Below are 27,928 nucleotides of genomic sequence, written 5' to 3'. Positions count from 1 at the left end.
AAATTAAGTAATAATGTCCTTTTAATTCGATCGCGCGCTAAAATCCGCTTGAGCAGAGTTACCTCCCGAGGTTGCTTCCTAACCTCACTTTACATGTGCACATCGTTGTAGCGATTAAAGTGGTGCCGATGGTCGATCAGCATCAGATCGTGGTGGTACGTCAGCGGCGGCTCCGGCCCGCTGTCCGTGCCGGAATGTGGTCCCCCACCGGCCCGCAGCGTCCCCGTATTGCCGCCGGAACTCACGATGCTGCTGCTCTGCAGGTGCTTCTCCTCCTCCTTGGCCAGATAGCTGTCCGCAATGTCCCTGTCGAGGCCCGTGTACGTGAAGGCCTTCTGCTGCTGCTGGTGTTCCTCGGCGGCCGCGGCCGTGGCCAGACTCTGCTGGGAGGCGGCCCGCATCGAGCGCTTCCGGTTGACACGGGCAATGTGCGCCTCCAGCAGGGCCGACTCCGGATACATGGGCGGGTACTGCTGCGGCATGACGCCCGGCGGCATCAGGTGGTTCGGGGGGTACATCATCGGGGGACCGCCCGGCGGCGGGGGTGGCGGCCCGTTCGGGTACATCTGCAGCATCGGCGGAAGCTGTGGGGAAAGTTGGTTTTCTAAATTTTCTAAATTTTCCAAATTTTTGGTTTGTTTTCATCCGGATTCATGACTTTTCTCTCATTTTCAAACTTCTCAGCAAGAAGATAATAAAAGTGACAGCTCTTTGTTTTCATCACGGCCCGAGGATCTCACTTAACTACACTCTAAAGGTGGGTAACTCATTTTTGGGAATGAAACCAACTGGTTTCGTGCATTTGACAGCTGTCAAATGCGGATTCGCTTGCTCGAATGCAGAAGCTTCGAATAAGCGAATCCAAATCATTAAAACTTTTCCTAAATTTCAGAAAATGAAAAGAAAATTTAAATTTTGCATCTAAAAAAAACTTTCAAAATCGAAAAAATACCCCATTGCCGGCGCAGGCCGGAACCAGCATCACCGGGCGGGCCGTCCCCGTGCCCGTCCCGTTGCTAAACGTGTCCGACCGGTGCTGCTGCTTCTCTCCGTAGACGGAGGAATTGCCGCCGAAGCTGCGGTGATGGTGCTGCTGGTGGTGGCTGTTCATCATCGTCTGGTACATCATGTCCTTGAGCGAGGGGTCGATCTGCAGCGAGTTGATGTAGTCCTCGACCTTCTGCTGGGAGGCCATAAAGGCCGGCGAGCCGGGCCCGGCCGCCGAACTGCTGCTGTTGATGACGTTCTCCATCAGCTGGGACTTTTGGGACGGTCTGGAAGGGGAGATGAGAATTTTTTGTAATATTTAATGAACAAATCTGGAGTTTTTTTTTTTTTGAGAGTGTAATTTTGAAAGCAAAAACAGAAATTTTGGTTTATTGGACCTTTAAAAAAAATAGAAATTAGTGTTTATATTTAAACGTGCACGTTTTTAAGGGAACAAAACAAACAGCTGTCAAAAATTTTATTGAAGAATCCACCCAAGTTGAATACCACCCTCTCAGAACCAACTCCGACAACGCTCACCCCTCAACCGATCGCAGCGCACCACGCGGCAGCCCGTAAAAACCCCCTTTTTCATTTTGACGTTTCTCGTCCTTCTGACACATCGTCGTCATCGCATCGCAGCAGTCAGTGCCAGTATGCGACGACGACCTGCCAGACCAACAGACTGCTGCTTGTGAAAGGCCATTCACAGAGCAGGGGAAAAAAGTGAAACGACGACCATCAAAACATCCCATCAGAGTTCACTTTCCGTTCCATCGTCGCCTACTAGTGCTGCTGCTGCAAGTGCAAGAAAAAGTCCTTGGGTAGAAGTGACAGCAACTAGGTGCGAAAAAGCAACAACAAAACCATATGTAAAGAAAACGGGGGGGTTGTTTTTGGACCCAAAATATTATCGATTTTTTTCTTCTTTCGGCAGCCCGATTCCGTCGTCAGCAAAGGATGTAGCTTTGGTTTTGAAGTTTCGACGCGAGAGCATCGCTAAATGGTAGGTTTCTCTCATCGTTGTTTTTTTTCTTCCTCCCCTTCAACAGAGTAATTACCTCGCAATTGGTTCCGGTTTTCTTTTCTCACTTAACTTTTCAGGAAAGAAACTTGGCTGAAACGAGCAGCAATCGGGTACCGTAAGAACCGGAAGCAGTAGGCGGATCTCTTCTCGTGCGAAACCCCCCGTACCAAAAACAACGCGTCCAAGCTGGAGATGTTCAACCGGTTGAAGAACCGCGTCCTGACCGTGGTCGGACCGGACATTCCGGCGCTGCCGTCCAGCGGCACGGGGAGTGGAGGAGGGAGCAGCAGCGGGCATCACCACCACGGACGGGGCGGCGACGATCACCACAAGGGTAAGCGGAGTTGGTTGAGCTATTTGCGCTTTTCTTATCGTTTCAGCGCGCGGGATGTCCGAACGCGATAAGCTGCGAGGAGAAGTTTTGGTGGAGATGAGTCAGCGTTGCAGTTTTATCACCTTCGGAAACTGATTTCATGCTCGCATGAAATTACTTGACGTTTACGTCTGTGTTTGGGAAGCGCAATGTTGTTAGACCGTGGAGTCCGTACTGAATTTGAGCGAGTTGGACCGTTTTGCTGGGTGAAACCAATTAGGATTTCCTAATTCGGTCGCCGTCAAAAACGGTTCAACAGGGTTCAACCAGTGCGATTAAACCGTACCGTTCCCGCAGGAAGCTTACCGGAAAAGTTCCGGTACGCGCGGCCCCAGTTCCTGCAGCTCCTCACCTACGACGAGCTCAAGGCCAGCGCCGACCACAACGTGCGGCCAATCATCGTGCCGCGGGACATATCGCTGCTGCCGTGGAGCACCGGCTACGCCGAGTGTGTCAACTCGGGCAAGTCCGAGTGGAACGAGGACCAGGCGGCGTTCCACCGGCAGGTGCTGTCCCACCCGTCGAAGCAGTACCACGACCTGCCGTACACGTACTTTGGCACGTACGACGGGCATGCCGGCTACGGAGCGGCACTGGCCGCCTCCAACCAGTTCCACCACATCCTGCACGAGAAGCTGGTGGACATCATCGACCTGCTGATGCCCCGGGTCGAGAGTGACGATCCGGTGGCGATCGGACCGGGCGTGGGCCTCAGCGCGATCCTCCCCCATCCGATTCTGTTCCACAAGCAGGTATCGAAGGACGAACTGATCGTGGGAGCGCTGGAAGCGGCCTTTGCCGACATGGACGCCGTCCTAGCGGAAGATCGGGACAAGTACCGAAACGCGGGCGGATGTACGGCCCTGGTGGCCCTCTTCATCCTCGGCAAACTGTTCGTAGCGAACGCGGGCGATTCCCGAGGCGTTCTCTGCAAAAGAGTCCACCGGAAGCGAGCTCCGAACCTGAGGCCACCCAGCTTCCACGAGGAAGGCATGAACGGAGACGCAACCGGCACCGCCGGCCCGGAAGAAGAAGACGACGAGTACCTGGTGTACGCTGAACCCTGCTCATTCGACCACACGCCGGAAACGGAACGGCCACGACTACTCTCGGTGGGTAAGCTCAACCCAAACCTGATGGGCGGCGAATACGTCGCCATGGAGTACGCCAAGAAGCCGATGACCAAGGACCTCGGCACCCGCATTCTCTACCGGCAGGGCACCATGAAGGGCTGGACCTACAAAACCCTAACCCGGGCGGATCTCAAGATGCCCATCGTCACCGGCGAGGGCAAACGAAGCAGACTGCTCGGAACCATCGGCGTAACCCGGGGCTTCGGCGACCACGACCTGAAAGCCCTCGGCAGCGGTCTCCCAATCAAACCATTCCTAAGCTGTCATCCGGACGTGGTCTGCTTCGACCTGGCCGCGGTCGAAACCGACCCCGACGCGGACAACGTCGACGGCGAGTACGGCGTGCTCGTGATGGCCACCGACGGCCTCTGGGACGTGACCTACTCCCAGAAGGTCGCCAACACCGTCTTCACCACGCTGAAAAAGTTCCCAACCGAGCGCCATCGGTACACGATGGCCGCCCAGGAGCTGGTCGCCAAGTCGCGCGGCCGGGCCAACATCAACGGCCACTGGCGGCTGTCCGACTCGCGGGCCGCGGCCACCGTCGACGACATCTCCGTCATCGTCATCCCCGTGCATCAGTACTACCTGGAGTACCTCGAGTGGAAGCGCTCGCTCCAGAAACCCAAACCGGCCCCCATCACGACGCCACTCGTGATCGAACCGGCCCCGATTTCAGCCGAGGAGGCCATCTCCAGCGAGCGGCTCAGCTCCTCGTCCGAGTCGGAGGCAGCGCCGGAGCAAGAAGCTGCTACGCCAGTGGAAGATGTCAAACAGTGATTTTATTATTTTCGATTCCAAAATATGCACGCAAACGGTTTGAAACCCCCGCAAAAAAAGAAGAACAAAAAAACTTTCTATTTGATATAAATAGTATTCTCGAGTCCTGGAGGTAGAGTGAACAAAATCATTACGAGAAGTAAACAATAGCTCCTAAAAACAATTTAGTACTCTTAGTCCTTAACTTGCGCTGTCACTAGTGAAAATACACAGTTTATAAACAATAACCAGTAAAAAAAGCTATTGATCGCTGATAATATTGAAAAGTAGCATAAATAAATCAATTTATTTAAAACTCCTTTACGATTCGTGCTTGTTTTTTTTTTGCTTTCGTTGCGTCCGAATGCCATTCTAACCTCACTTTTTCGTTTGACACTTTGTTTGACCCTCGATGGTTTGACAAAGTCAAACTTAAACGGTGTCGAACTGTCATTTTTTAACACTGAGCCCACAAACACTATCAAAACAAACGTTACGTGGTGATGTGTGTGAGCTCCGTGTAAGGAGGGTGTCGAACTAAAAAGTGACACCGTTCATTTGACAACAGCTTGTGTCAAACTATCGGGGTTTTAGTGAAACTGTCAAAATGGTAAATATTGATATCCCCCTTGATTTTTTGAGGAAATTTTGAAGGGGGGACAAAGACTTTGAACAAAATTTGCAAAGGCCCTATAAGGAACTCCTCGCCAGTGTACGGATGCAAACAATGATCGAGCACGGCCCCGCGAAAAATGTTGGCTGACATATAGGGCGGTCAGTCAAAAAAGCAGCTAGAAGTCGCATGACTACAAAACTTTGCTAGAAAGAGATAGCAAATCTGAAGCAAGCAAACTCGCAGCAGCCATGTACACATACTTTGAATGTGTTGGTAAATTACTGACTGAATGCCTTATACTCATTTTTTTTAAAGATTTCGAAATTTAGAAATTCAAGATTATTGTTTAATCCGAAATTTAAAAATTCAAATAAAAAAAACTAAAATTCAAAATTTTAAACAAATAAAATTTGAAATTTAAAAAACCCAAAACATTATTCTTAAACTAGTTCTTAAACTTACAAATCATGATAATTCCGATATTCGATATCCGATCAATTTTCAAAATCCAGAAATTCATTTTTTTTAAAAATTAGGAATTAAGGTTTAATTCAATTCCAAAATTTAAAAACAAATAAATGCGTTTTTTATTTTAAAATTGAAACTTTTGGATTTTGTTCGGAGCGTATGGTACGGTATGTCCACGCATCCTTCCTTCGCTGTAGATTCTGTAAAATGTGATCCGTTTACAGAATCCTCTCTGCGGCTAATGCAACGCAGTAGGCCTGGCCGCTTTAATGAGTGTAATACATTTCGGGTGATTTCGAAATTACTACAATCATCAATAATGACAATAAAGAACTTGGGCCGTAATCTAACTTCAAGATTTTCCAGGATATTTCCTTCGGACTGGCTGCTCTTGTATTTGATTAGATTTGATACGTTTAGATTAAAATTGAAACTTTTAAATTTTGATATTATTATTTTTGGTTCTAAATCTATTTTTTATATTAAAATTACAAAATAAAGAAATCTTGAATTCAGAATCAAATGTCAAAATTTTAACATCAGAAAACAAAAAAAAATTAAAATCAAAGCCTAATAAGAAAATTCAGAAAATATCAACTCTAATCTAAAAAAAATCCTAAAATTAATTGATTTGAAAATATATATTCAAATTTTTTCCGAAAATCAAAACACCACTATTTACAAAAATTCAAATAAAAAAAATCTTCTATTCAGAATAATAAAAATCTGAGATTTCATTTATTTTGAAATTTAAATATTGAAAAAAACCTAAATTCCTTATTTTAAAAATTTGAACTTCTGGATTTTGAAAATTGAAATTTTTGATTTTTTAAATAGTGGTGTTTTGATTTTCTGAATTTCAAAATCCATCAAAAAATCAATTTTCAAATTCCAAAAATGATTTTTTTTATTTAAATTTAGATTTTTTCGAAATTCAAAACATTAAAACCCCATTACTAAAAAAAATCAAAAACTTCAATTTTCAAAATCCAGAATTTTTTTTTTTTTGTTAAGGAATTTTGGTTTATTTCAATTCCAAAATTTGAAAATAAAAAAATGCTTTTTTTATTTTAAAATTGAAATAACCTGAATTCCCTATTTAAAAAAAAATAACTTTTGAATTTTGAAAATTGCAATTTTTGATTTTTTAAATAGTGTTGTTTTGATTTTCAGAATTTCAAAAAAATCTTGACATTATTATTTTTGATTCTGAAAAATTCAAAAAATCAATAAGATAATAAATAGGAAATTTGGGTTTATTTCAATTTTAAAATAAAAAAAATCTTGAACTCAGAATCAAATGTCAACATTCTGAAATCAGAAAACAAAAAAAATAAATCAAAGCCTAATAAGAAAATTCAGAAAATATAAACTCGAAAAAAAAAATAATTTCTAAAATTAATTGATTTGAAAATATATATTCAGTTGTTTTTCGAAATTCAGAAAATCAAAACACCACTATTTACAAAATAAAAATAAAAATAATGCTATATTCACTATAAAAAAATCAGAGATTTTTTATTTTAAAATTTAGACATTTAAAAAAAATGAACTTCTGGGTTTGAAAATTGTAATTTTTTATTTTGTGAACAGTGGTGTTTTGAATTTCTGATAATCAAAAAAAAAATCTGAATATAATTGGGTAATTCTCCGCCAACTCACACAGCAGTTGCCCCGACCCCTCTTCGATTTGCGTGAAACTTTGTCCTAAGGGGTAACTTTTGTCCTTGATCACGAATCCGAGGTCCGTTTTTTGATATCTCGTGACGGAGGGGCGGTACGACCCCTTCCATTTTTGAACATGTGAAAAAAGAGGTGTTTTTCAATAATTTGCAGCCTGAAACGGTGATGAGATAGAAATTTGGTGTCAAAGGGACTTTTGTGTAAATTTAGACGCCCGATTTGATGGCGTACTCAGAATTCCGAATAAACGTATTTTTCATCCAAAAAACACTAAAAAAGTTTTAAAAATTCTCCCATTTTCCGTTACTCGACTGTAAAAATTTTTGGAACATGTCATTTTATGGGAAATTTAATGTACTTTTCGAATCTACATTGTCCCAGAAGGGTCATTTTTTCATTTAGAACAAAATTTTTCATTTTAAAATTTCGTGTTTTTTCTAACTTTGCAGGGTTATTTTTTAGAGTGTAACAATGTTCTACAAAGTTGTAGAGCAGACAATTACAAAAATTTTGATATACAGACATAAGGGGTTTGCTTATAAACATCACGAGTTATCGCGATTTTACGAAAAAAAGTTTTGAAAAAGTTGGTCGTCATCGATCATGGCCATTCATGGTCACCCGTGACAGACACGGACGACGAAACAAAGAGAAACGCAAAAAGTAACTTTTTCAAAACTTTTTTTCGTAAAATCGCGATAACTCGTGATGTTTATAAGCAAACCCCTTATGTCTGTATATCAAAATTTTTGTAATTGTCTGCTCTACAACTTTGTAGAACATTGTTACACTCTAAAAAATAACCCTGCAAAGTTAGAAAAAACACGAAATTTTAAAATGAAAAATTTTGTTCTAAATGAAAAAATGACCCTTCTGGGTCAATGTAGATTCGAAAAGTACATTAAATTTCCCATAAAATGACATGTTCCAAAATTTTTTACAGTCGAGTAACGGAAAATGGGAGAATTTTTAAAACTTTTTTAGTGTTTTTTTCGATGAAAAATACGTTTATTCGGAATTCTTAGTACGCCATCAAATCGGGCGTCTAATTTTACATAAAAGTCCCTTTGACACCAAATTTCCATCTCATCACCGTTTCAGGCTGCAAATTGTTGAAAAACACCTCTTTTTTCGCATGTTCAAAAATGGAAGGGGTCGTACCGCCCCTCCGTCACGAGATATCAAAAAACGGACCTCGGATTCGTGATCAGGGACAAAAGTTACCCCTTAGGACAAAGTTTCACGCAAATCGAAGAGGGGTCGGGGCAACTTTGCCCGATTTCGTGTGAGTTGGTAGAGAATTACCCAATTATTTTTGATTCTGAATAATTTATTTTTCAGAATGAAAAAAAAAAATAATAAAAATTTTAAAATTAAAAAAATCAAAACATCACTCAAAAAATCAAAAAAATCCGTTTTCAAAATCCAGAAATTACTTTTTTTATTTAAATTCAGATTTTTTCGAAATTCATAACATCAAAACCCTACTATTTAAAAAAATAAAAAACTTCAATTTTCAAAATCCATAAATATTTTTTTTTTGGATTAGAAATGAAGGTTTCTTTTTTAAAAAAATGATATTAATCTTAGATTCAGAATCAAAAATCAAAATACATAAAATTCTAGAATTTAAAAAAAAGATTTTTTCTAATTCAAAATTTTTAAATTGAAAAAACCGGAATTCCTAACTTTAAAATTTGAAGTACTGGATTTTGAAAATTGTTTTTTTTTAAATAGTGGTGTTTTAATTTTCTGAATTTGGAAAAAAATCTGAATATCATTATTTTTGATTCAGAATCTATTTTTTTTAAGAATTCAAAAAATCAATAAGATAATAAATAAGGAATGAAGGTTTATTTCAATTTCAAAATTTTGAAATAAAAAAATCTTAGATTCAAAATAAAAAAAATCAAAACATGTAAAATTCTGAAATTAGAAAAAAAAAGTAAATCAAAGCTTTATATGAAAATTCAGAAAAAATAAACTTTTGAAACATAAGAATTTAAAATTTCCAAAATTATTTGATTTAAAAATATATATTTAGATTTTTCCGACATTCAAAAAAACAAAACGTCACTGTTTAAAAAATAAAAAAAATCAGTTTTCATATCAAGAAGTTCAATTTTATTAAATTGGGAATTTAGGTTTTTTTAATTTCTAAATTTTTAAATAAAAAATCTTAGATTCAAAATCAAAAATCATAACATACAAAATTATGAAATTGAAAAATAAAAAATAAAATCAAGGCCTAAACATGAAAATTCAGAAAATATTAACTCTGAAAACATACAAATTTTAAATTTCTAAAATTAATTGATTTGAAAATGTATACCCAGTTATTACTTGGTTATTTGAATTCCACGCTGAAATTTCACTCCGGATAATTGAGTCAAAAACTCTACAACTCTAAAACTCAAAAGTTTTAACATTTTAAATATTTCAAGTTCCTAATACTAAAATTCTAAAAATATAAAAAAGCAAATAAAAAAAAATAAAGAAGTCGAAAATCAAAAGTTTAAATTTTCAAAGTTAAAAAAAATCAGAAATAAAAAAAAATCAAAAAATCAACAGCTTAGGTATCTAAAATAATTTAATACATTTCGTGTTATTTCCACGCTGAAATTTCACTCTGGATAATTGAGTCAAAAAACTCTACAACTCTAAAACTCAAAAGTTTTAACATTTTAAATATTTCAAGTCCTAATACTAAAATTCTAAAAATATTAAAAAGCAAATAAAAAAAATAAAGAAGTCGAAAATCAAAAGTTTAAATTTTCAAAGTTAAAAAAAATCAGAAATAAAAAAAAATCAAAAAATCAACAGCTTAGGTTTCTAAAATAATTTAATACATTTCGTGTTATTTCGTCAATATTTTAAGTCCACGTCCAAATTTAACCTCGGAAAATCGAAGCTCCGTTTTTAGCTTAAGCCTGTGAATTGCTAATAGCAGTTATGTTTATTCAGAAATCATCCTACACCCAAGTGGTGGACGCATCATTTTACTACAAATCTGCATGGAAGTATATTAGAATTTGCAAGAAACCTGTCCTCATGCATTTTTTGCGATACAGGGGTATGACAAATTTTACTCGTTCCAACAACTATCGACACTACCGATGGCTGTCTGTATGTTTTGTAAAAAAAAAAGAAACTTCTTGAAACGAGGATAGAACCAGCAACTTCTGGGTCGGTAATTCGACACGTTACCAATGCGTCATTAGGCGCTCGATGAATTGGAAGAGACAGGTCACAACCATATTCCTCTCTTTGAACAGTGTTCGTATTGGTGAGAACTCCAGAAAAAAAATACGGGGATGGCGTCGCTATATTTTAAACCACGTTTTCCACTTTTTCTCCATCGTAACCGACTACTTTATCGACTTATTTTTGCTGGGCGAGATAGGAAGCCGTCTATTACTAGCCGATGACTCAGCACTTTTCCCATCTTGCACTTAAAAAAACAGATGGCAGCACGATGTAACGTCACGTCCCTATTGATATACCTACGAACTTTTTTTTTTTGTAGCAAATCCAATATGACAGATTTTGATACATTTTTTTCCTGTGGGTGAAACGAAAAAAATACTAACACTAGCAAAGCGGAGATCGACATTTGCTAAAACTTAGCCTGATATTGAGTCAACAGAAGGTTAAGACATTAACTGGGTGTGAGTTTGGAAGTGACAGCTGTTTGTTTACCACACGCACGGTCACTTAGGAAGCGTTCTTTTATTACGTAACGCAACAAAAAATTTACTCACCTGGAGCACAGCTTCAGCGCCGAGTAGTAAACGGAGAAGACGCTGACGAGAAAGTGAAGCGCCAGCGCGATCAACAGTCCGGAACCGGCTGTCACTGCGTACCAAAAAGACTGTCCCGTCCCAAAGAAAAACAAAAGTTAGGTTATGTCCATCATTTGACAACTCGCCCAAAGCTCACCTCATCCTGCTGAGCCAGGTTGGCGTCCCGCACGGCGCCGATCCCGGTGAGGGCAAGCCCGAGCGTGCTGGACGCGACGCAGATCAGGTTCACGGCCAGGAAGCCCGTCTTGGCCATCTTGACGTTCATCAGACCGAGCGAGCCGGCAATGCCGGCGATGGCACCACACCAGAGGCCCGTTCCGGCCATGGCGAGCGAGGCGTTCCGGGCGAGCACGAGGCCACCGAGCGCCGCCAGGGCCACGCTGAACAGCAGCTGGAGGATGCCCAGGACGACCGTGGACGGGAGATGGCTCTTTTTCAGGTGCGGGGAGCCGGGCGGGAAGAGGAAGCTGACCAGGGAGGAGTTCCCGCCGCCGCCGTTGGGTGAGTACTGTTCGGCCAGTTTGGGGTTTGCGGCGGCCGCTGCCGCAGCGGCTTTTTGTTTGGCTGCGGCCTTCTTGTCGGCTTTGCTCTTTTTGGCTGCGTCCTTTTTCGAGCACTTGCCGGACGTCGTGCAGCTGGTCGAATCGCCGGGCTTGGTGTCCTTGCTGCTGGTGCTGTCGCTGGTAACTCCCGTCGTCGTCCGGCTGTGCAGCGTGGTCAGCGTTTTGTCCCCGTCGGTGGTGTTGCCGACGTCCTTGCAGCAGTCCCCGTCGGTGCCGGTGGCGGAGGTCGGCGTCTGCGGGGTCGCGTAAAAGTGTCCCGAGTCCGGATAGCCGTCATGCTTCGAAATGATCGAAATCTGCGAATCCGTGAGGCTGTTTTTGGCGTGGCTCGAGTTGACGTTCTCGAAGACGGCCCGCGTCGAGGACAGCAGCTGTTCCTGCCGCTCGTCGTCCAGCGTGCCGTCGTCGTCGAGCCGGTCGATCAGGGAGACGCTCGTGTTCAGCTCCTCGATCTCCTTCCGGATGTCCAGCTCGAGCTTGTCCATCGCGCGCGGCTGGTTTTGTTGGTCTGTGCCTGGTAACTCCCTAGTGCACGAAGAAACACGGAACCGGAATCGGTCGTCCGCGACCGCTATCGAGGGGTCATAGATGCTGTGCTGTGGGAGAGGGAGAAGAGGCACTGATTAGGCGATTGTTTAGCACTTAACAAGCTGTTTTAGGGCTGCAAAATCGCTCTGATTTCGTAAAAAAAAAGTCGAATTTACTCAGAACAGAACTGAAAGAAGTTTACCCCAAATCTGACAACTGATCGCCTTACCCATTTCTGGGTAGGATTGCTTTTGAAAACAAAAAAATTAGCTACACTGAAATCCCGATGCTTTGACACGCGAACTGTTGTCAAACGAACGGGTCACTTTTTGTTTAATAGTATGTGTGAGTCCCGTTTAAAAAGTGACAGGAATTGGAAGATCCGTCATCACAACAAGCGAATCAATCTTGAAATTGGTCATATTACAAGATGATTTTGATCAAATTAATGTCGGCCTCGATAAAGCTCTCAAGTTTCCCTGAAACAAGTTCGATATTGGTCAACTATTGCCAGTCATTGCTCTATTTTAACAACGAAACCCGGGTCCCAATTTGACATCAAACCCAGATCGTCCAAATTGGTCATCGATCAACAGCCTCGATGGAAATCGATCTACTCAATGCGCTGACCACCCGGTCAATTAGTTTACCAAACAATCGACGATGGCAGCACTGTACCAGACCAAAAAATAACCCCCAATTATAATCATCGCACCAGCAACGGCAATTAGGTCATTCCAGCACCGAACCAACGGGCCCCGATCCATAAACACTAATCCGCATCTCACGCCAGGCCACCACCACACGGTAAGCTAATTTACGCCAAAAAGCTGGGTAATAACACACGCATAATTACACCTCACCTCTCATCTCGTGTTTCAAAAACAAACGCGCGCGCTCCAAATTACCGTATTCATGAGTTTGGCCAAAATTGAGACGGCTTCACCTCTTGAAGAAGCCATCATTATTAGGAGAATCTGGCACCGAAATCGGGAAGTCGCGCGCCATTGTTTCACGCGAAGAAATTTCGACCGAAATCCGCAATACCTCGCGCATTGCGGGAAGTAGGAACAGCATGCCATGACTTACTCCAAAAGGTGCCCACCTACATTGTGTACAACCTTGCACCACCTGTCAAACGTTGACGTCGCTTCGAATCGATTGCAGATTCAATTCAACGCCACATTTGTTCCACATTTTTGCTTTAAAATTATGCAGTTTGACAATGCGGTTATGCACATTCAAACGTCATTTAAATTGTTTTCGCGCTGCAAGTTTTGGGGAAAAACGGCTTTCGCCGCCGCCAACTGCGACGCCAATTTTACTCCGTTGTTTTTTCTCCACATGCTCGAAAAAAAAAAAACGCAAAAAAAAAGAAAATTTTAATGGAAACTTGCATGCTAGCCAGCCAGCTGGCCGTTACGGCTACCGTCTTCTTCCGCGAGTCTTTTTTTGTTGATGAACGGCGCCGGAAAAGTGCATTGACTGAAAATGTGGCCGCCACACATGCGCCGAGGGGGTGGATTGACCTCAGGAAATTGCCGCGAGAACCGGTTTGGAAAGCAATTTTGCCGAGAATTTAGAGGCGCCAAAAAGTTGTTAAATGTAACAGTAGAAGATTGGAAAATTGGCAACGCTTTTCGTTGGAAAGAACCAGTTGGCAACACTAATAGGGTTTTATGATAGAATTCAAAATTTATTTCAAATTACAAGTATTTTGACATGCCGCTTGCCTTTTTTTACAACTAGTAATAGTAAACCAACTTTGTTGGAACCAGTTCCGGATTTACCAGTACTAGCCACATAAGCCGGATGACCCAAAATGGATGCTATGAAATATTTTCTTGTTTTTCATTTTAGAACACTCATTACAAGAGTTTTGACATGTCGCATGACATTTCCGGATCAACATTTGAAAAGGGCGCATAAGCATTTTGACAGCTGGAACTGTTTTGCAAATTCTGAGACAACCGGTAAATATTTAACAAAAATCCGCAGTGTTTACACTTCCATTTTTTTTTGGAAAAGTTTCCGTTTGTCTCGGAATTTGCAAAATTGTTCCAGCTGTCAAAATGCTTATCCGCCCTTTTGAAATGATGCTCAAAATTTGATACCTGTTTCGGAAAATACCAAATCCAAAATATTCAAAATCCATAAATATGCGTAAAACAATTCATTTTTAATAGTAAACAATTTTAAAATTTTTAGATTTAGATTAGATTTTCAGATTTTTAAATTTTTAGATTTTTAGATTTTTAGATTTTTAGATTTTTAGATTTTTAGATTTTTAGATTTTTAGATTTTTAGATTTTTAGATTTTTAGATTTTTAGATTTTTAGATTTTTAGATTTTTAGATTTTTAGATTTTTAGATTTTTAGATTTTTAGATTTTTAGATTTTTAGATTTTTAGATTTTTAGATTTTTAGATTTTTAGATTTTCAGATTTTTAGATTTTTAGATTTTTAGATTTTTAGATTTTTAGATTTTTAGATTTTTAGATTTTTAGATTTTTAGATTTTTAGATTTTTAGATTTTTAGATTTTTAGATTTTTAGATTTTTAGATTTTTAGATTTTTAGATTTTTAGATTTTTAGATTTTTAGATTTTTAGATTTTTAGATTTTTAGATTTTTAGATTTTTAGATTTTTAGATTTTAGATTTTTAGATTTTTAGATTTTTAGATTTTTAGATTTTTAGATTTTTAGATTTTTAGATTTTTAGATTTTTAGATTTTTAGATTTTTAGATTTTTAAATTTTTAGATTTTTAGATTTTTAGATTTTTAGATTTTTAGATTTTTAGATTTTTAGATTTTTAGATTTTTAGATTTTTAGATTTTTAGATTTTTAGATTTTTAGATTTTCAGATTTTTAGATTTTTAGATTTTTAGATTTTTAGATTTTTAGATTTTTAGATTTTTAGATTTTTAGATTTTTAGATTTTCAGATTTTAGGTTTTCAGATTTTTGGGTTTTAAGGTTTTTAGATTTTTGGATTTTGAGATTATCTAGATTTTTGTCAAATTTAGTTGTTTAGATTTTATGGTTTTCAGACTTTGATTTTTTAGTTTGGTGCAACATCTAGTTCTTAATCTAAAGCATTTTTTGTTCACCATTTGCAAATCCAACTTCAACCACTCCGATCATTCCAACTAATTTTCTAAATTTGCCTATAAATCGAGGAGCGGCACTACACGCTCACCAGCAATTGCTCATGCTTGCCCACACTTGTTTCATCGCGAATGCCACAGAAATGTTCTACATGCGACCAACCTTCAAATTCAAACGGCCGTTTCTCGATGACGAAATTGCGCGGATTTCCGTCGAAGCGCACCCTTAAATGAATATTTACGGCGTTGTGCCATTTTGCCTAGTTGCATCCACGCGTGAAATTTGCAAACCAAACGTCAAAATTTGCCGCGCGCCAAACACGCCAACTTGATGTTTTTTGCTTCGACATGACTACCCGAACGCACGCATGCCTTAAAATTAGAGACCTTCGAAACCCGCCAAAGTAGGCGTTGCAATTAACATTGCAAATGTCACATTTTACCGCGCTAAATTAGTCAAAGTAGGCCCTGCAATTTCGCAATCCCACGCGCGATAAAGGGGTCGCCATATTGGAAAAAAAGAGTATTGCCAATCGCGCTCCAAATTTGAGTGCGCGCTGAAGAAGTTTTCACAGGTGACGCTGGAATGCGTCCACGGATCTTACGCCACTGCGAGTTTGTTTTGGTTTTTTTGCTGCGACTTTTAAGGGACTCTCTGGTCGAACTTGCTTCGCCGCAGGCAAAACAACTCTCGATTTGCAATCTTGAGCGAAGCAAAAAAAAAGGCAATCTTCGACCCGAAACGAGCAATTTGGTAATCTGGCAGACAAAATGTTACCCCAGGCCAGGGCTCCAGCGGGGTCCCGTGGAAACGTGCCCTGCAGGCGCGCACTTGCGGCTCGGCCAAACAGGTTCTGCAAAGTGCATGGCGAAGCCTACCGTGGTGTCCGCGGCTGTCATGTTGGTCATGTTTTATTCGAAATCGCAATACTGGCAACACTGCCGTAACTGTCAAAATATTCATCATGACGTGAATTTTTCTTTTGTTTACATCTAAAACAAGCAATTAACATTATCAATATTTTGAAATTCAAAACAAAAAATCTGGCAGCACTGCTGCGCAGCATGACACGTGAAGATAAATTGCAGGGAGAAGAAAAAAAACAAGCCAAAAGCAAACCGCGAGCCCCAACTATCCACACAACTTGCTTAGCCACTTTCGCTTTTTTAGGATGAAACGAGTTATTAAATGGATTACCTAGTGGCGGGGGCCACTGGGTAGAGATTGCCGGCGATTACGGCCGCGGCCACATACTTTTGCGAGCCCCGCAAAGAAGGGTTGCATAATATCTCGGCCAGCGGGTCTGGCAACACTGCGCGAGGGGTAATTGCCGAGATCCGAGATCTAATTCCACACGTGGCCTGGCACGGGTTGCTACGATTGACAGCTCGAGAGGAGAGGAAGAGGAGCGATGGCAACACTGGTCGATGGTGATTAAAGGGAAATTGAATTTAAACGTTGATTGATTGTCGGCTGATTAGCGTTGCGCAATTAATACGGTGTGAAACTGGCAATTAGGATTAACACTCGCGCTTGTTGAAAAAGTAAATCAAATTCCCGAAAAAGCCACGGTTGCGCAACACCCCAATTGTTTCAGCTGTCAAAAAATGGGCCCGCAGCGAAAGTGCGTACCCTATTTTGGGTCGCACAACTTTGACACAAATCCAAATTATTAAAATAAGGGTCGCCATATTTGCGCGCGCCCATTGTTTAGCATAGACAATTGACGCGTCAAAGATGGCGGTGTGGCACGTGCGTCACCTCCTTAGGACAGAAATTAACTTTCATTCGAAATATTCGTCGTCAAAGCAAGCGTTAATTGCCGATGGGAAGCGTGCGATTTCGAAAATTAGCCAGGCGATGACCCTGCTTGCTGAGTTCCGAATTTAGGGAGGAGATTTGAAACGTGCGACAGGTTGGCCGAATTTGGCAACACTGATTGAGAAAAAACAATCAGAGGTATTCAAACTACAAAGCAAAGGTATATCTTAATTTCGCTGAAAGTTTGCTAATTCGAATGCATTCCAACAAGAAAAAATCAAACGTCAAACACCGGTTGTCAAACCGATTTTTACACTTAGGGAGCGTTCTTTTATTACGTAACGTAACGTAAAAAATGGATTTTTAGACCTCCTCCCCACTCCCATCCCTCGTAACAAAATCTCTATACTATTTTTTTTTTGTATGTAGAGTAACACGGCCTCCGCCCTCCTCCCCCCAAACCCACCCTTTAAATTTAGAAAATCTAAAAATCTAAAAATCTAAAAATCTTAGAATCTAAACATTCAAACATCTAAAAATCTAAAAATCTAAAAATCTAAAAATCTAAAAATCTAAAAATCTAAAAATCTAAAAATCTTAGAATCTAAAAATCTAAAAATCTAAAAATCTAAAAATCTAAAAATCTAAAAATCTAAAAATCTAAAAATCTAAAAATCTAAAAATCTACAAATCTAAAAATCTAAAAATCTAAAAATCTAAAAATTTAAAAATCTAAAAATCTAAAAATCTAAAAATCTAAAAATCTAAAAATCTTAAATCTAAAAATCTAAAAATCTAAAAATCTTAAAGTCTAAAAATCTAAAATTCTAAACATCTAAAAATCTGAACATCTAAAAATCTAAAAATCTAAATTCTAAAAATCTAAAAATCTAAAAATCTAAAAATCTAAAAATCTAAAAATCTAAAAATCTAAAAATCTAGAAATCTAAAAATCCAAAAATCTAAAACTCTAAAAATCTAAAAATATAAAAATCTAAAAATCTAAAAATCTAAAAATCTAAAAATCTAAAAATCTAAAAATCTAAAAATCTAAAAATCTAAAAATCTAAAAATCTAGAAAACTAAAAATCTAAAAATCTAAACATCTAAACATCTAAACATTTAAGAATCTAAAAATCTAAAAATCTAAAAATCTAAAAATCGAAAAATCTAAAAATCTAAAAATCTAAAAATCTAAAAATCTAAAAATCTAAAAATCTGAAAATCTACAAATCTACAAATCTAAAAATCCAAGAATCTAAACATCTAAAAATCTAAAATTCTGAAAATCAAAAAATCAAAAAATCTAAAGATCTAAAAATCTAAAAATCTAAAAATCTATAAATCCAAAAATCTAAAAATCCAAGAATCTAAAAATCTAAACATCTAAAAATCTAAAATTCTGAAAATCAAAAATTCTAAAAAACTAAAAATCTAAAAATCTAAAAATTCAAAAATCTAAAAATTCAAAAATCTAAAAATCTAAAAATCTAAAAATCTAAACATCTAAACATCTAAACATCTAAAAATCCAAAAACAAAATCTCAGAATCCAAAAATCTAAAAACCAAATCCTAAAATCTCATAATCTAAGAAAAAAATAATTTTAGATCATCAGATTTTTTGATTTTTAGATGTTGAGAACTTCAGATTTTTAGATATAAAAATTAATGTTTGAATTTTTGGAATTTTATATTTTCAGATCCAAGAATTTATTATTTTTAGATTTTTAAACTTCAAAAATTTAAAAAAATTAAAAAGTCTAAAACATCTAAAAAATTTAAAAAATCTAAAAAATCTTAAAATTTAAAAAAACTAAAATATCTTAAGAATCTCAAAAAAATCTTAAAAATCTATAAATCCCAAAACCTAAAAATCTTTAAATTTAAAATTCTAAAGATCAACAATCTAAAATTCTACAAAATTAAAAATCTAAAACTCTTGAATTTTAGAATCTTAAATCCGAAAATCTTAAAAATTCAAAAAATGATTTTAAAATCTAAAAACTAAAAATCTAGAAACCAATTATTTTAAATCTCAAAATCTAAAAATCAAAAATAAAAAATCTGAGAATAAAAAAAACATTTTAGGTTGTCAGATTTTTAGATTTTTGGATGTTGAGAACATTAGTTTTTTAGAGTTTTTTTTTCTTTTTTCTATTTTTTTAGATTTCAAAACTAATTTTTGAAATTTCGGATTTTAAAAGATTCTAAAATTTAAGATTTTTAGATTTTTTATTTTTTAGAATTCTAAATTTTTCTAAATTCTAAAAATTAAAAAATCTTGAAATCTTAAAATCTAAAAAACCAAAAATCTTAAAATTTAAATATTTAAAAAATAATTTTAAGATCTAAAAATGTAAAATTCTCAACATCTAAAAACAAAAAATCTGACAATTTAAAAATATAAAAATGTCAAAAATTTTAAAATATAAAATTTTAAAAATAAAAAAAAAATTGAAATCTGAAATTGGGTCCTAAAATGAAGCTTAGATTGCTGATATTATTGTTTACAGCAATAAAGCTTATTTTTCTGAGTACAATGAACCTTTGTTCGACCACAAAGAGTTTAAAATAGATTTTTAAATCAATTTTGAAAAATTAACCTCGCGGTCCTTCTTGACAGAAAAGTTCCTACTTGACAGCTCGTTCTAAGGGGACCATAGTTGATCCATCGAAAAAATGTTGTCTAGTCAAAAAATTTTTTTGCGTTAAAATGAAAAAAAGGTGATCAGAAATTGTTTTTAATCGTGTTATTTACCGTTGTACATAAAAATTGCCATAGGGCTTTAGTACCCAATTCAAGTTTATCATCTAATTTATGTGCATATAATTCAACCGTTATAAAAATGATTCTGACATAGGAAAATTTGATTATGATGACAGGCCAAAACAAATTGATCAAGATCAAGGAAAAATATTTTTTTGAAATCAAGTACTGAGCGGATTCTATAATTCGAATTTTGCTACTTCGAACTTCCACTTATTCAAATGCTCGCTGATTCGAACGCATTCGAATTCAATAGCACTCAAACATCAAAGTTGAGTTGTCAGAATAATGTGTACATTTCGACCCTTTTGTTCGTTGATTTTCGAGCACGTGGTTTCGTGCTTTTGACAGCTGTCAGGCGTTTTAATGAGCGAATTCGTTAATTCGAATGCAGTTACTATCGAATTAACGAACACGGATGTTTACAACTGTCACCAACATACATGCAACTTTAATGCTAGTCAAAAATTGCTTCAATTTTACGATCAAAATTAAAATCTTGATTAAATCCGAAAATTTATCCCACCTAGCGATTACAACGACGATAATGACGTTTGTCATCATCACCATCGCGCACGGTAAACAAACCGTCAAACAAGACGCACGCCTGCTTTACCCATCAAAATTGGTCAAACAAACAAGCCTGCGCGTTCGATTTTCGAAAACACACACAAATTTCACCTCTTTCGTGTGAGATGTGATTTAACTCACAGCAAGCGAACAAAAAAAAAATCATTCACGATCACGTGTGCTCGCTCGCTTGATCGCTTGACGGATCAAATTAGCCTCGGAATTTACGTAACACGGCGAATGGCTGCGCGATCAAAAGTCCGTCAACCTCGCACGGTAATTCGACATTAGTTGCGCCGTTTGGTCAGCTAATCTCGTCTCGCGGCAAGAAAATCGCTGAAACTTCTAAATGTCAGCGGCTGCGCCGCCATCTTTGTTCTGTCAAAGTGCACGCTAAACGCAGAAGCAACGCCGCAAAAGTTTTGCAATTCGAACCAGTTCCGATGGGAAATGGTGAACAACATTGTTGAGAAAAGGAAAAAAATGCCGCAAAAATTTGCGCCGAATGAATTCGAAGTCGGTTGTTAATGAGTTGTTAAGCGGTATTAATTCACACGGCATTTTAACAGTGTTGTTGTTGTGGTTGGTGGTTTCCTTGTTTTATGGCCGCTGCCACCACCGCCATTACTATTTATGACACAATTTGGACAGCTCACTGAACTGAAATTCTTCTGCTGCTCGCGTGATCGCGGATCGTGCGAAAGATAATTTTTTTTATTTCATTTGGTTCAAATTAGTAGGCCTTGGCGCGGAAAAATTGAGGTTCTTCGGCGTCGTGTCTTGAGAGGTGGGGAGCCTTTGAAGCTTGTTATTTATCGATTGCATCAAATCAAAACATGTAAACACAAGAAGTTTGACAAGCCGCTCAAAACACTATCATGTATCGGAATGTTGACCCAATTTCTTCAACATCGATTAACCGCTAGTTGACCATAGCTAAAGTTGGTAAAAAATAAACATTGTTTAATTAGTAAACAAAGAATTTCACAGTATTTCAAGCCAAACGTCAAAAAAGACTTCAACGCCAGGTGACTTGTGCGAGCGATAAGCGACGAACCCACATATTTCAGCGCACGGTCAAGAAATTTTACTAGGACAATTCCACAGAAAAAGAAGGAAAAAACGCCGCTCACGACTGTCAACCTCTAACAATAATATCATGGAAATGTGGCGTAGATACTCTTTCCAGTTGATCGATCACGAATGCGACCAACGTGGTCAGGCCTTCGCGTAGTTGCGGTTGTTCCTCAATTCAATGTCTACTACGATTGAATAAATAATCAGAAGGCACTCTAGCATGTGAACTGTCAGCGTCTTCTGCAATATTCTCGCAAATGTGACAGAAATTGAGTAGTTTGGTCATCCGGATCAATTTGAGAAAATTAACATAAATGTGTTAATTTAATTTCTTGATTTTTTAAAAGTCAAGCTAACTTAAAAAAATTCTCACAACCCAGTTAAATAACCTTCGTCTAACTAAAGCTCAGATTTTTTTTCCCGCCAATTTCACCTCCAACTCGCGCTTCAACCGCTTGAAAAAATAGGGCTTGCGCGACTAGACTTGGGGTTGTGTCAGGTAATTGCCGCTGCTTCTGCTGCCGTCGACGTAATCAGTTTGCTTCTTTCCTGTGGTGGTGGTTGCCTGTAGTATCTCTACAAGCAAATGAGTGAGTGTATGTGATGTTGATGAGGCTCACAAAACCATTTGTTGCTGGTGGTACACCGCACTTGGAAGTGAGAAGAAAGCTTCAAGAGTCGTAAGCTGTCAAGATTGTTTGAAAAAGGTGGGAATGAAGAAGATTTTTTGAATTATAAAATTAAAAGTTCGAATTTCCAAATAGACAGATTTCAAACTGAATATTTTTGAATTCTTTAAAATTTTAAAATGTCGTTCCCACCTTTTTCGCCGCCACCTTGACCGCACAAGTGCGCACGTTTTCAAGTGTGATAAAACCGAAAGTGCGGCCAACACGGTTGTGTTGCACCACCCGGAAGCTGTGTGCAATCAACCATGTAGCACACCAACAACTACTGTTTTTTTGTCTCTCTCTATTTCTTTTGAATTGGCATGTTTTACGAGCTTTTTGCTACTTGCGTTAGGTGGTACTTCCGAAATAAACAAATTTTGCCGTTGCCTTTGAATGAAAGTTAGAAACATAGTTTGTTGTTAAGCGTAAAATATGTAAATGTTGCATGTTTTGGAACCGCTAAAACTTATATTATTATAGTGAAATTGATTGCATGATTAAAAAAAATAGCATTATTTCAGCATAAATCAAAAATATAACGATTAAACATAAAACAGGTTCCTTGCCTCAAACATCGTTTAAGTCACTCTGACTGAAATTCTCGAATTATTCCATGGAGGTGCATGGTGACGGAATTTTTTTTACCCCGCTTGACATTTTGACACTAAGCAGAACTATGAAATAGAAAATAGAAGAAAAAATTGCCATAATAAGCAGATCACAGAACACGTCATAAATCCATAATTCGAAATAAAACGAGTCTACGTTTTGATATATTTTCAACTCATAATAAAAAAAATAAAAAATAAATCTTCTTTCAACATTCAACATTATAAACGTAAGATAGATTAAACAACTTGACATTTGAAATTGAAAAATAGCATTTTTAAAATATGTTAAAATTCTAAATCATTTTAGAGTAGTTTATGGGTCATTATTAAGCTCGACCATCAAAAATAAGACAACGAAAAAAAAATTATCGTTTAATCGATCGATTTTATCGGATAATCGAGTCTGGCCTGTATATGAAAAAACCTCTAATTTATTTATTCCAATATCCATCATATCAATTTGCTAGATTAACAAACAAATTAAACAAATCATTTTGAAAAAAAAGTAGAAAAAGATAGCAATAATTCTCAAAGATTGATCTTTCAATCCATTAATATTATTATCAATATTTTTGGTATCACAGCCTTCCTTACCTAGTTCTACACAGAAAAAAAAAGTTTAATTTTGAAAGATTGAAATTTCGGCTGGTTGAATATTACCTCTATTCATGATAAATTTTACGAAAAAAAAAATTGTAAAAATGTGAACCTGATGAAAATTTATCAGAAACTGATTCTGATGTAATATTAGACATTATTTTGACACAAAATCTGTCACCATTCCTGATGAATATTACATTTTTTTCTGTGTAAAAAGAACTAAACACATAGTGTCTACCTGTCAAATTATAGAGGTTCTTGTAAACTTATGGTTGATTTGATAATATTTTCTTAATATAAACGGCGAAAAAAAGTTGAATTTTGGATTTTGAAAATATGGTTGGTTGAATATTGCTTCTTGAAATCCACCAGAAACTGTTGGAAATTTTACCAGCTTCTGATGTAAAATTACACATTTCTGGCACAAAATCTGTCACCATTCTCAGAAGAATATTCACATCATATCTTTTTTCTGTGGTGTTGGGGATTCGATTCAGGTGGAATTTATCCCAATTATCAATGTCTAGGCAATTTGTTTTGGAAAATTATCACTTATACTTGACGAAATCCAGTCTGCAATCCGCTAAAATCACCGTTTCCAAGCGAAGTGAGTGAGATATATTTTCTAGATAACAGTGAAACAAAAGAATTTTTTTAGATGATATATTTTTATGGAACTTTAATCTTTTTCTGACGCAAAATTTTCAATAAGATATTTTTTTTTTAATTTTGTGGTGTATTTAGATTTAAACACATAGACTATAACAACTGATACAGTACATGTTCGGTTACTGGTTACAGTTACCAAATGCTGCTCGATAACTGGACTGAACAAAAAAATAATGAGGAAACCACCGATGCATAATATTTTCTCAATAAAATTGAAATATAAAGGTTACTTTTTTAGTTTCCAGAACTAACATTTTAAATTCCCTTGAATTGTTACTTGAAAATTTGAAAAAAAAAATCAAATTTATTGAATTTGTATTTTGCATTTACAGACCCCTCGATCATTTATATTTGTTATTGTTTTACAGGGTGACCACTCAAATCCCATTTTCAAATTCCTGAAGATCCAGAATGCTCAAATAATAGGCATTTCTTATCTAAAGAATGATTTCAAACAAAAAACTGTCTATAAGAAGAGTCAATATTAACCACCGAAAAAACATCTAAATGGATGTAGAAAAGTTCAACTATAGGCAATTTTTGTAAATACAGAAACTGAACAAGAAATAAAAGAATAACTTCCAAAATGGAAATGGAAAAAAATCGAAAGTTCAACAATGATTATAACTTCCATGTTATTTTTTAAATTGGAAAACGTATGGTTTTTGATACTTTGTTTCAACTGGAAATGACAAAAAGTTAAAGATAACTGAACTTAAAATTTCGTTTCTATTTTTTTTAAACTTCATCATCATTTTAAATCAAAGGACGATTAAAACATAATTGCTGTTATTATAGTCGTTAGCCTCTTACCCCAGCAGGCCTGGATTCAATCCCAGACGGACCCGGTGGCATTTTTCGAGACGAGATTTGCCTGATCACGGCTTCTATCGGATGGGGAAGTCTCACCCAAACAACCTTCCATTTTCTAAAGTCGATATCACAGCAACTCATTGGACTGAGTTAAGAAATGAAACATTCGTGAAATTTTCCGATTTTCGAAAACAATATTTTCAATTGTCCTTTTGAAATTAAAACAAACATTTCAAAAGGACAGAACATTCAATATCACGACCTTTTGAAAAGTTAGTCTTTGATAAGAAAAAAAATCAAAATAATGTGATCGGAAAATTTCTGAACTTAAAAAAAATTATTTTAAGAAATTTTCACTAATGGTCACTAAAAACTGCACAATTTATCAAAAAATAAAACTGTTAAGTACTTTTCGATTGACATTTTCATTAAAAATGTGATTCCTTCTTTGTTGCGTAAAATTGGCTTTTTTAAATTTAAAAATCACTATTTTTTTAAAATACTTATCTCTATGGCTCAAAAGTTGCGGGTTTTTGTCGCCTAAAACATGTAAAAAAATCTCGAAAATAATTTTGTGAAATTATTTTTTTTTTTAAAGTTGATTAAAAAATCGGCAAATTTAAACGGCGAAAAAAAGATGAATTTTGGATTTTGAAAATATGGTTGGTTGAATATTGCTTCTTGAAATCCACCAGAAACTGATGGAAATTTTACCAGCTTCTGATGTAAAATTACACATTTATGACACAAAATCTGTCACCATTCCCAGAAGAATATTCACATCATTTCTTTTTTTTTTTAAATGTGATTCCTTCTTTGTTGCGTAAAATTGGCTTTTTTAAATTTAAAAATCACTATTTTTTTAAAATACTTATCTCTATGGCTCAAAAGTTGCGGGTTTTTGTCGCCTAAAACATGTAAAAAAATCTCGAAAATAATTTTGTGAAATTATTTTTTTTGAAAAAAAAAGTTGATAAAAAAAATCGGCAAATTTAGTTTTCCGTGTTCCTCTTTTTTCTGATTATTCCTCAACAATGCATACATTTTACATTTTCATTTTTTGATCCGAAAATTCATTCAAAAGATACAGATTTTCGAATATTTACGAATCATTTTTGTATGGACAGTTGCCAAAATTGTATGGAGACTTGTATGAGTGAACCAATGACACAAAATAGCTTCGTTGGCCATAAAAAAGGCCCCCAAGAAGTTTGTTCAAAATAAAAAAAAAATACAAAAAAAAATTGTCAGAATTGGCCGTTTTTGTAGAGAATTGAGAATAATAAAAAGAAATAATAAAGCCGTGTAAGCTATTATTATTCAATGGCAATTATTAAAAAAAAACTCTATTTTATTCTAGTTTATTGTTGCAAAAAAAAATCATGTTAACTTCAAACCATCTAAAAGTTCTGTTTTTTTTTTTTTTTTTTGAAAAATATTTCCATCTATCGCTTATAAAGGATTTAAAAAATAGGTAAATTTTATTCCGGATCTTTCCGAATGATGTAAAATTTAAAACAGGAGGCATGAAAAATATTAATTTGTGGGTGTCAAACTCTGACATGTAATTTAATTTTTGAAGAATATGTTAATTTAAGCAGGTGGTGCAATTTAGTTATTAAGGTTTAAAGATAAAAAAAAAATTAATGTCAAAACAAAAACGAATCCAGAAATCATAGTCCAAATTAGATTTTTGCCAGATAGAAAAAAAGAATTTCAATTCTATTTCCAGTTGCTTTAACAAAAGTAGCTTAGCTCAAAGCAAATTCCACAACAACCCATTTTACTGAAATAACAAAACCAAACTCACCTTTTAATCCTGATGAAGCGCACTCGTCCAAGAATCGAAACGTCAGCCGCAACAAAAAAAATCACTTCACACCCCGACGCCGACGCAGCAAGCCAAGACAATTTCACTCTCGATTTTTGTTTTGTCTTCTCTCCTCCGATTTCGCTTTCCGTCCACTCTCTTCCGCCCAAAATCATCCAAACACCCAAACAAATCACACTATTTCTATATTACACCGCACGTACAAAATCAGCAACGTGTGCGTTATTCTCTGGTTCAAACACAAAAAAGTGAAGAAAAGAGGTGTTGTTTTGCCCCACAAAACCAAAAAAAAAGAAGTTCGTTTGGGCAATTTAATTATTGTGCCCCTTTTTGAGCACACTTGCACTGAGAGAAAAACAAGGCAGCTTAATTAGGTTTTAAACGATGTTCTTTTTTTTTTGTTTTTGTTCCGCTCTTCTCACTCTCTTCCTCAAAACAAAAAAAAATCAAGCAGCATAAAATAGAAAACTATGTTAATGATCACTTTTACTGTGTGGAGTTTTTTTTTTTTTCTTCTTCTTTCTTCAATTACCGGTCCCAGATTGGCGCTAAATGAAAATTAAAAGCCAAAAAAAGGCAAATAAAAAACACTCGGAAGAAATCAATACTCGAAACAAACAGAAAAAACGCAACACACTGAAACAAAAAAGCAGTCACAAATTGGAGGAAAAGTTTCGCAAATCCAAGCAGGCCGCCAACCACGAAGTCCGTTTACAAAAAAAAGTAAATCACTTAATCTTGGCACGTTTTCGTTTCAACACTCACTACGATTTATCGCAAGTGTTTCAACTAATGCGTTTGTATGGGTGCAATTTGATATCTTGGCGAACGCGCCGCGGAGATGTGCGACCTTAAGGTTTCATACTGCACTTCACCTTAAGCGCCCCCCTCCATCTTCATCTGTCTCTCTAAATGCAGCAGTTTTTCACATTCGATTATGTCGATTTCACAATTTAAGTCTCTTCTCTGCCTCTTCAGCTTCCCTTTTTTCTCACCAAATGTTTACCCGCGCAGACAATTTATGTGAGCTTTTTTTTCCTCCTTCAAATCAAGCTTAGGAAAAAAAAGCCGTCTGCACTTCACTATTGAAACAAAAAAAAATGTCGAGAAAAAATAGTCAAGTCGCGCGCACTCGTGCTCACATAATGCAAAAAGAGGCACTAAACAAACGTCACTCAAGCCGCCCTCTCTCGGCGCGCGCGCCCTTTCAAAACAGGGCGCCCGACCTCAACTGTCAAACGCAAAAATATTCACCTAAGCAGGCCACGCGCGCGCTCGCTCGAACCGTTTGTCGGTCTACTCGGAGCCACTGTTTATCGAAAACTAATCCCGCGCGGTTCCGCAAAAAAAGCCCGTGCCTTGCGGTTGCGGGCACTCACTCGGAGAGAACTCACTCTCCACAGGTGAGAGCCGGTATCAGTTTGAGATGTTGAAAGGCGCTCAGCCGAACTTGCGAAGGAAAGCGAAAATACTCAAAGTACCGCAACGCGGTTTAGACGAAACTTGAA

General features: G+C 37.0%; 2 protein-coding genes across 5 annotated transcripts; one reads left to right on the top strand and one right to left on the bottom strand.

The window, feature by feature from the left end:
* Positions 1-19: 19 nt before the first annotated feature.
* Positions 20-27,755, bottom strand: LOC120416889 (uncharacterized). Of its 3 annotated transcripts, none has more exons than XM_039578783.2 (6): positions 27,675-27,755; positions 26,400-26,649; positions 10,986-12,008; positions 10,808-10,917; positions 953-1,274; positions 20-584 (listed from the first exon to the last, which is right to left on the bottom strand). In XM_039578783.2, exons 3-6 carry the CDS (start codon positions 11,895-11,897, stop codon positions 90-92), a joined length of 1,839 nt encoding a protein of 612 aa, XP_039434717.1. In that variant the 5' UTR covers positions 11,898-12,008; positions 26,400-26,649; positions 27,675-27,755; the 3' UTR covers positions 20-89. The 3 variants fall into 3 exon arrangements, with proteins under 3 accessions (XP_039434717.1, XP_052566099.1, XP_039434718.1); XM_052710139.1 differs by having other exon boundaries at positions 26,400-26,603; positions 27,675-27,700; XM_039578784.2 differs by lacking the exons at positions 26,400-26,649; positions 27,675-27,755 and adding an exon at positions 12,143-12,260.
* Positions 1,620-4,603, top strand: LOC120416890 (protein phosphatase 1H). Of its 2 annotated transcripts, none has more exons than XM_039578788.2 (4): positions 1,620-1,831; positions 1,925-1,993; positions 2,092-2,348; positions 2,685-4,603. In XM_039578788.2, the coding sequence occupies exons 3-4, from the start codon at positions 2,207-2,209 to the stop codon at positions 4,298-4,300; spliced, it is 1,758 nt and encodes a 585-aa protein (XP_039434722.1). In that variant the 5' UTR covers positions 1,620-1,831; positions 1,925-1,993; positions 2,092-2,206; the 3' UTR covers positions 4,301-4,603. The 2 variants fall into 2 exon arrangements, with proteins under 2 accessions (XP_039434722.1, XP_039434721.1); XM_039578787.2 differs by having other exon boundaries at positions 1,620-1,859.
* Positions 27,756-27,928: the final 173 nt, after the last annotated feature.

Source organism: Culex pipiens, chromosome 1, assembly GCF_016801865.2.
Source record: "Culex pipiens pallens isolate TS chromosome 1, TS_CPP_V2, whole genome shotgun sequence".
NCBI lineage: Eukaryota > Metazoa > Arthropoda > Insecta > Diptera > Culicidae > Culex > Culex pipiens.
Note: the sequence above shows the minus strand (reverse complement) of the source record. Positions and strands in the feature narration are given on the sequence as shown.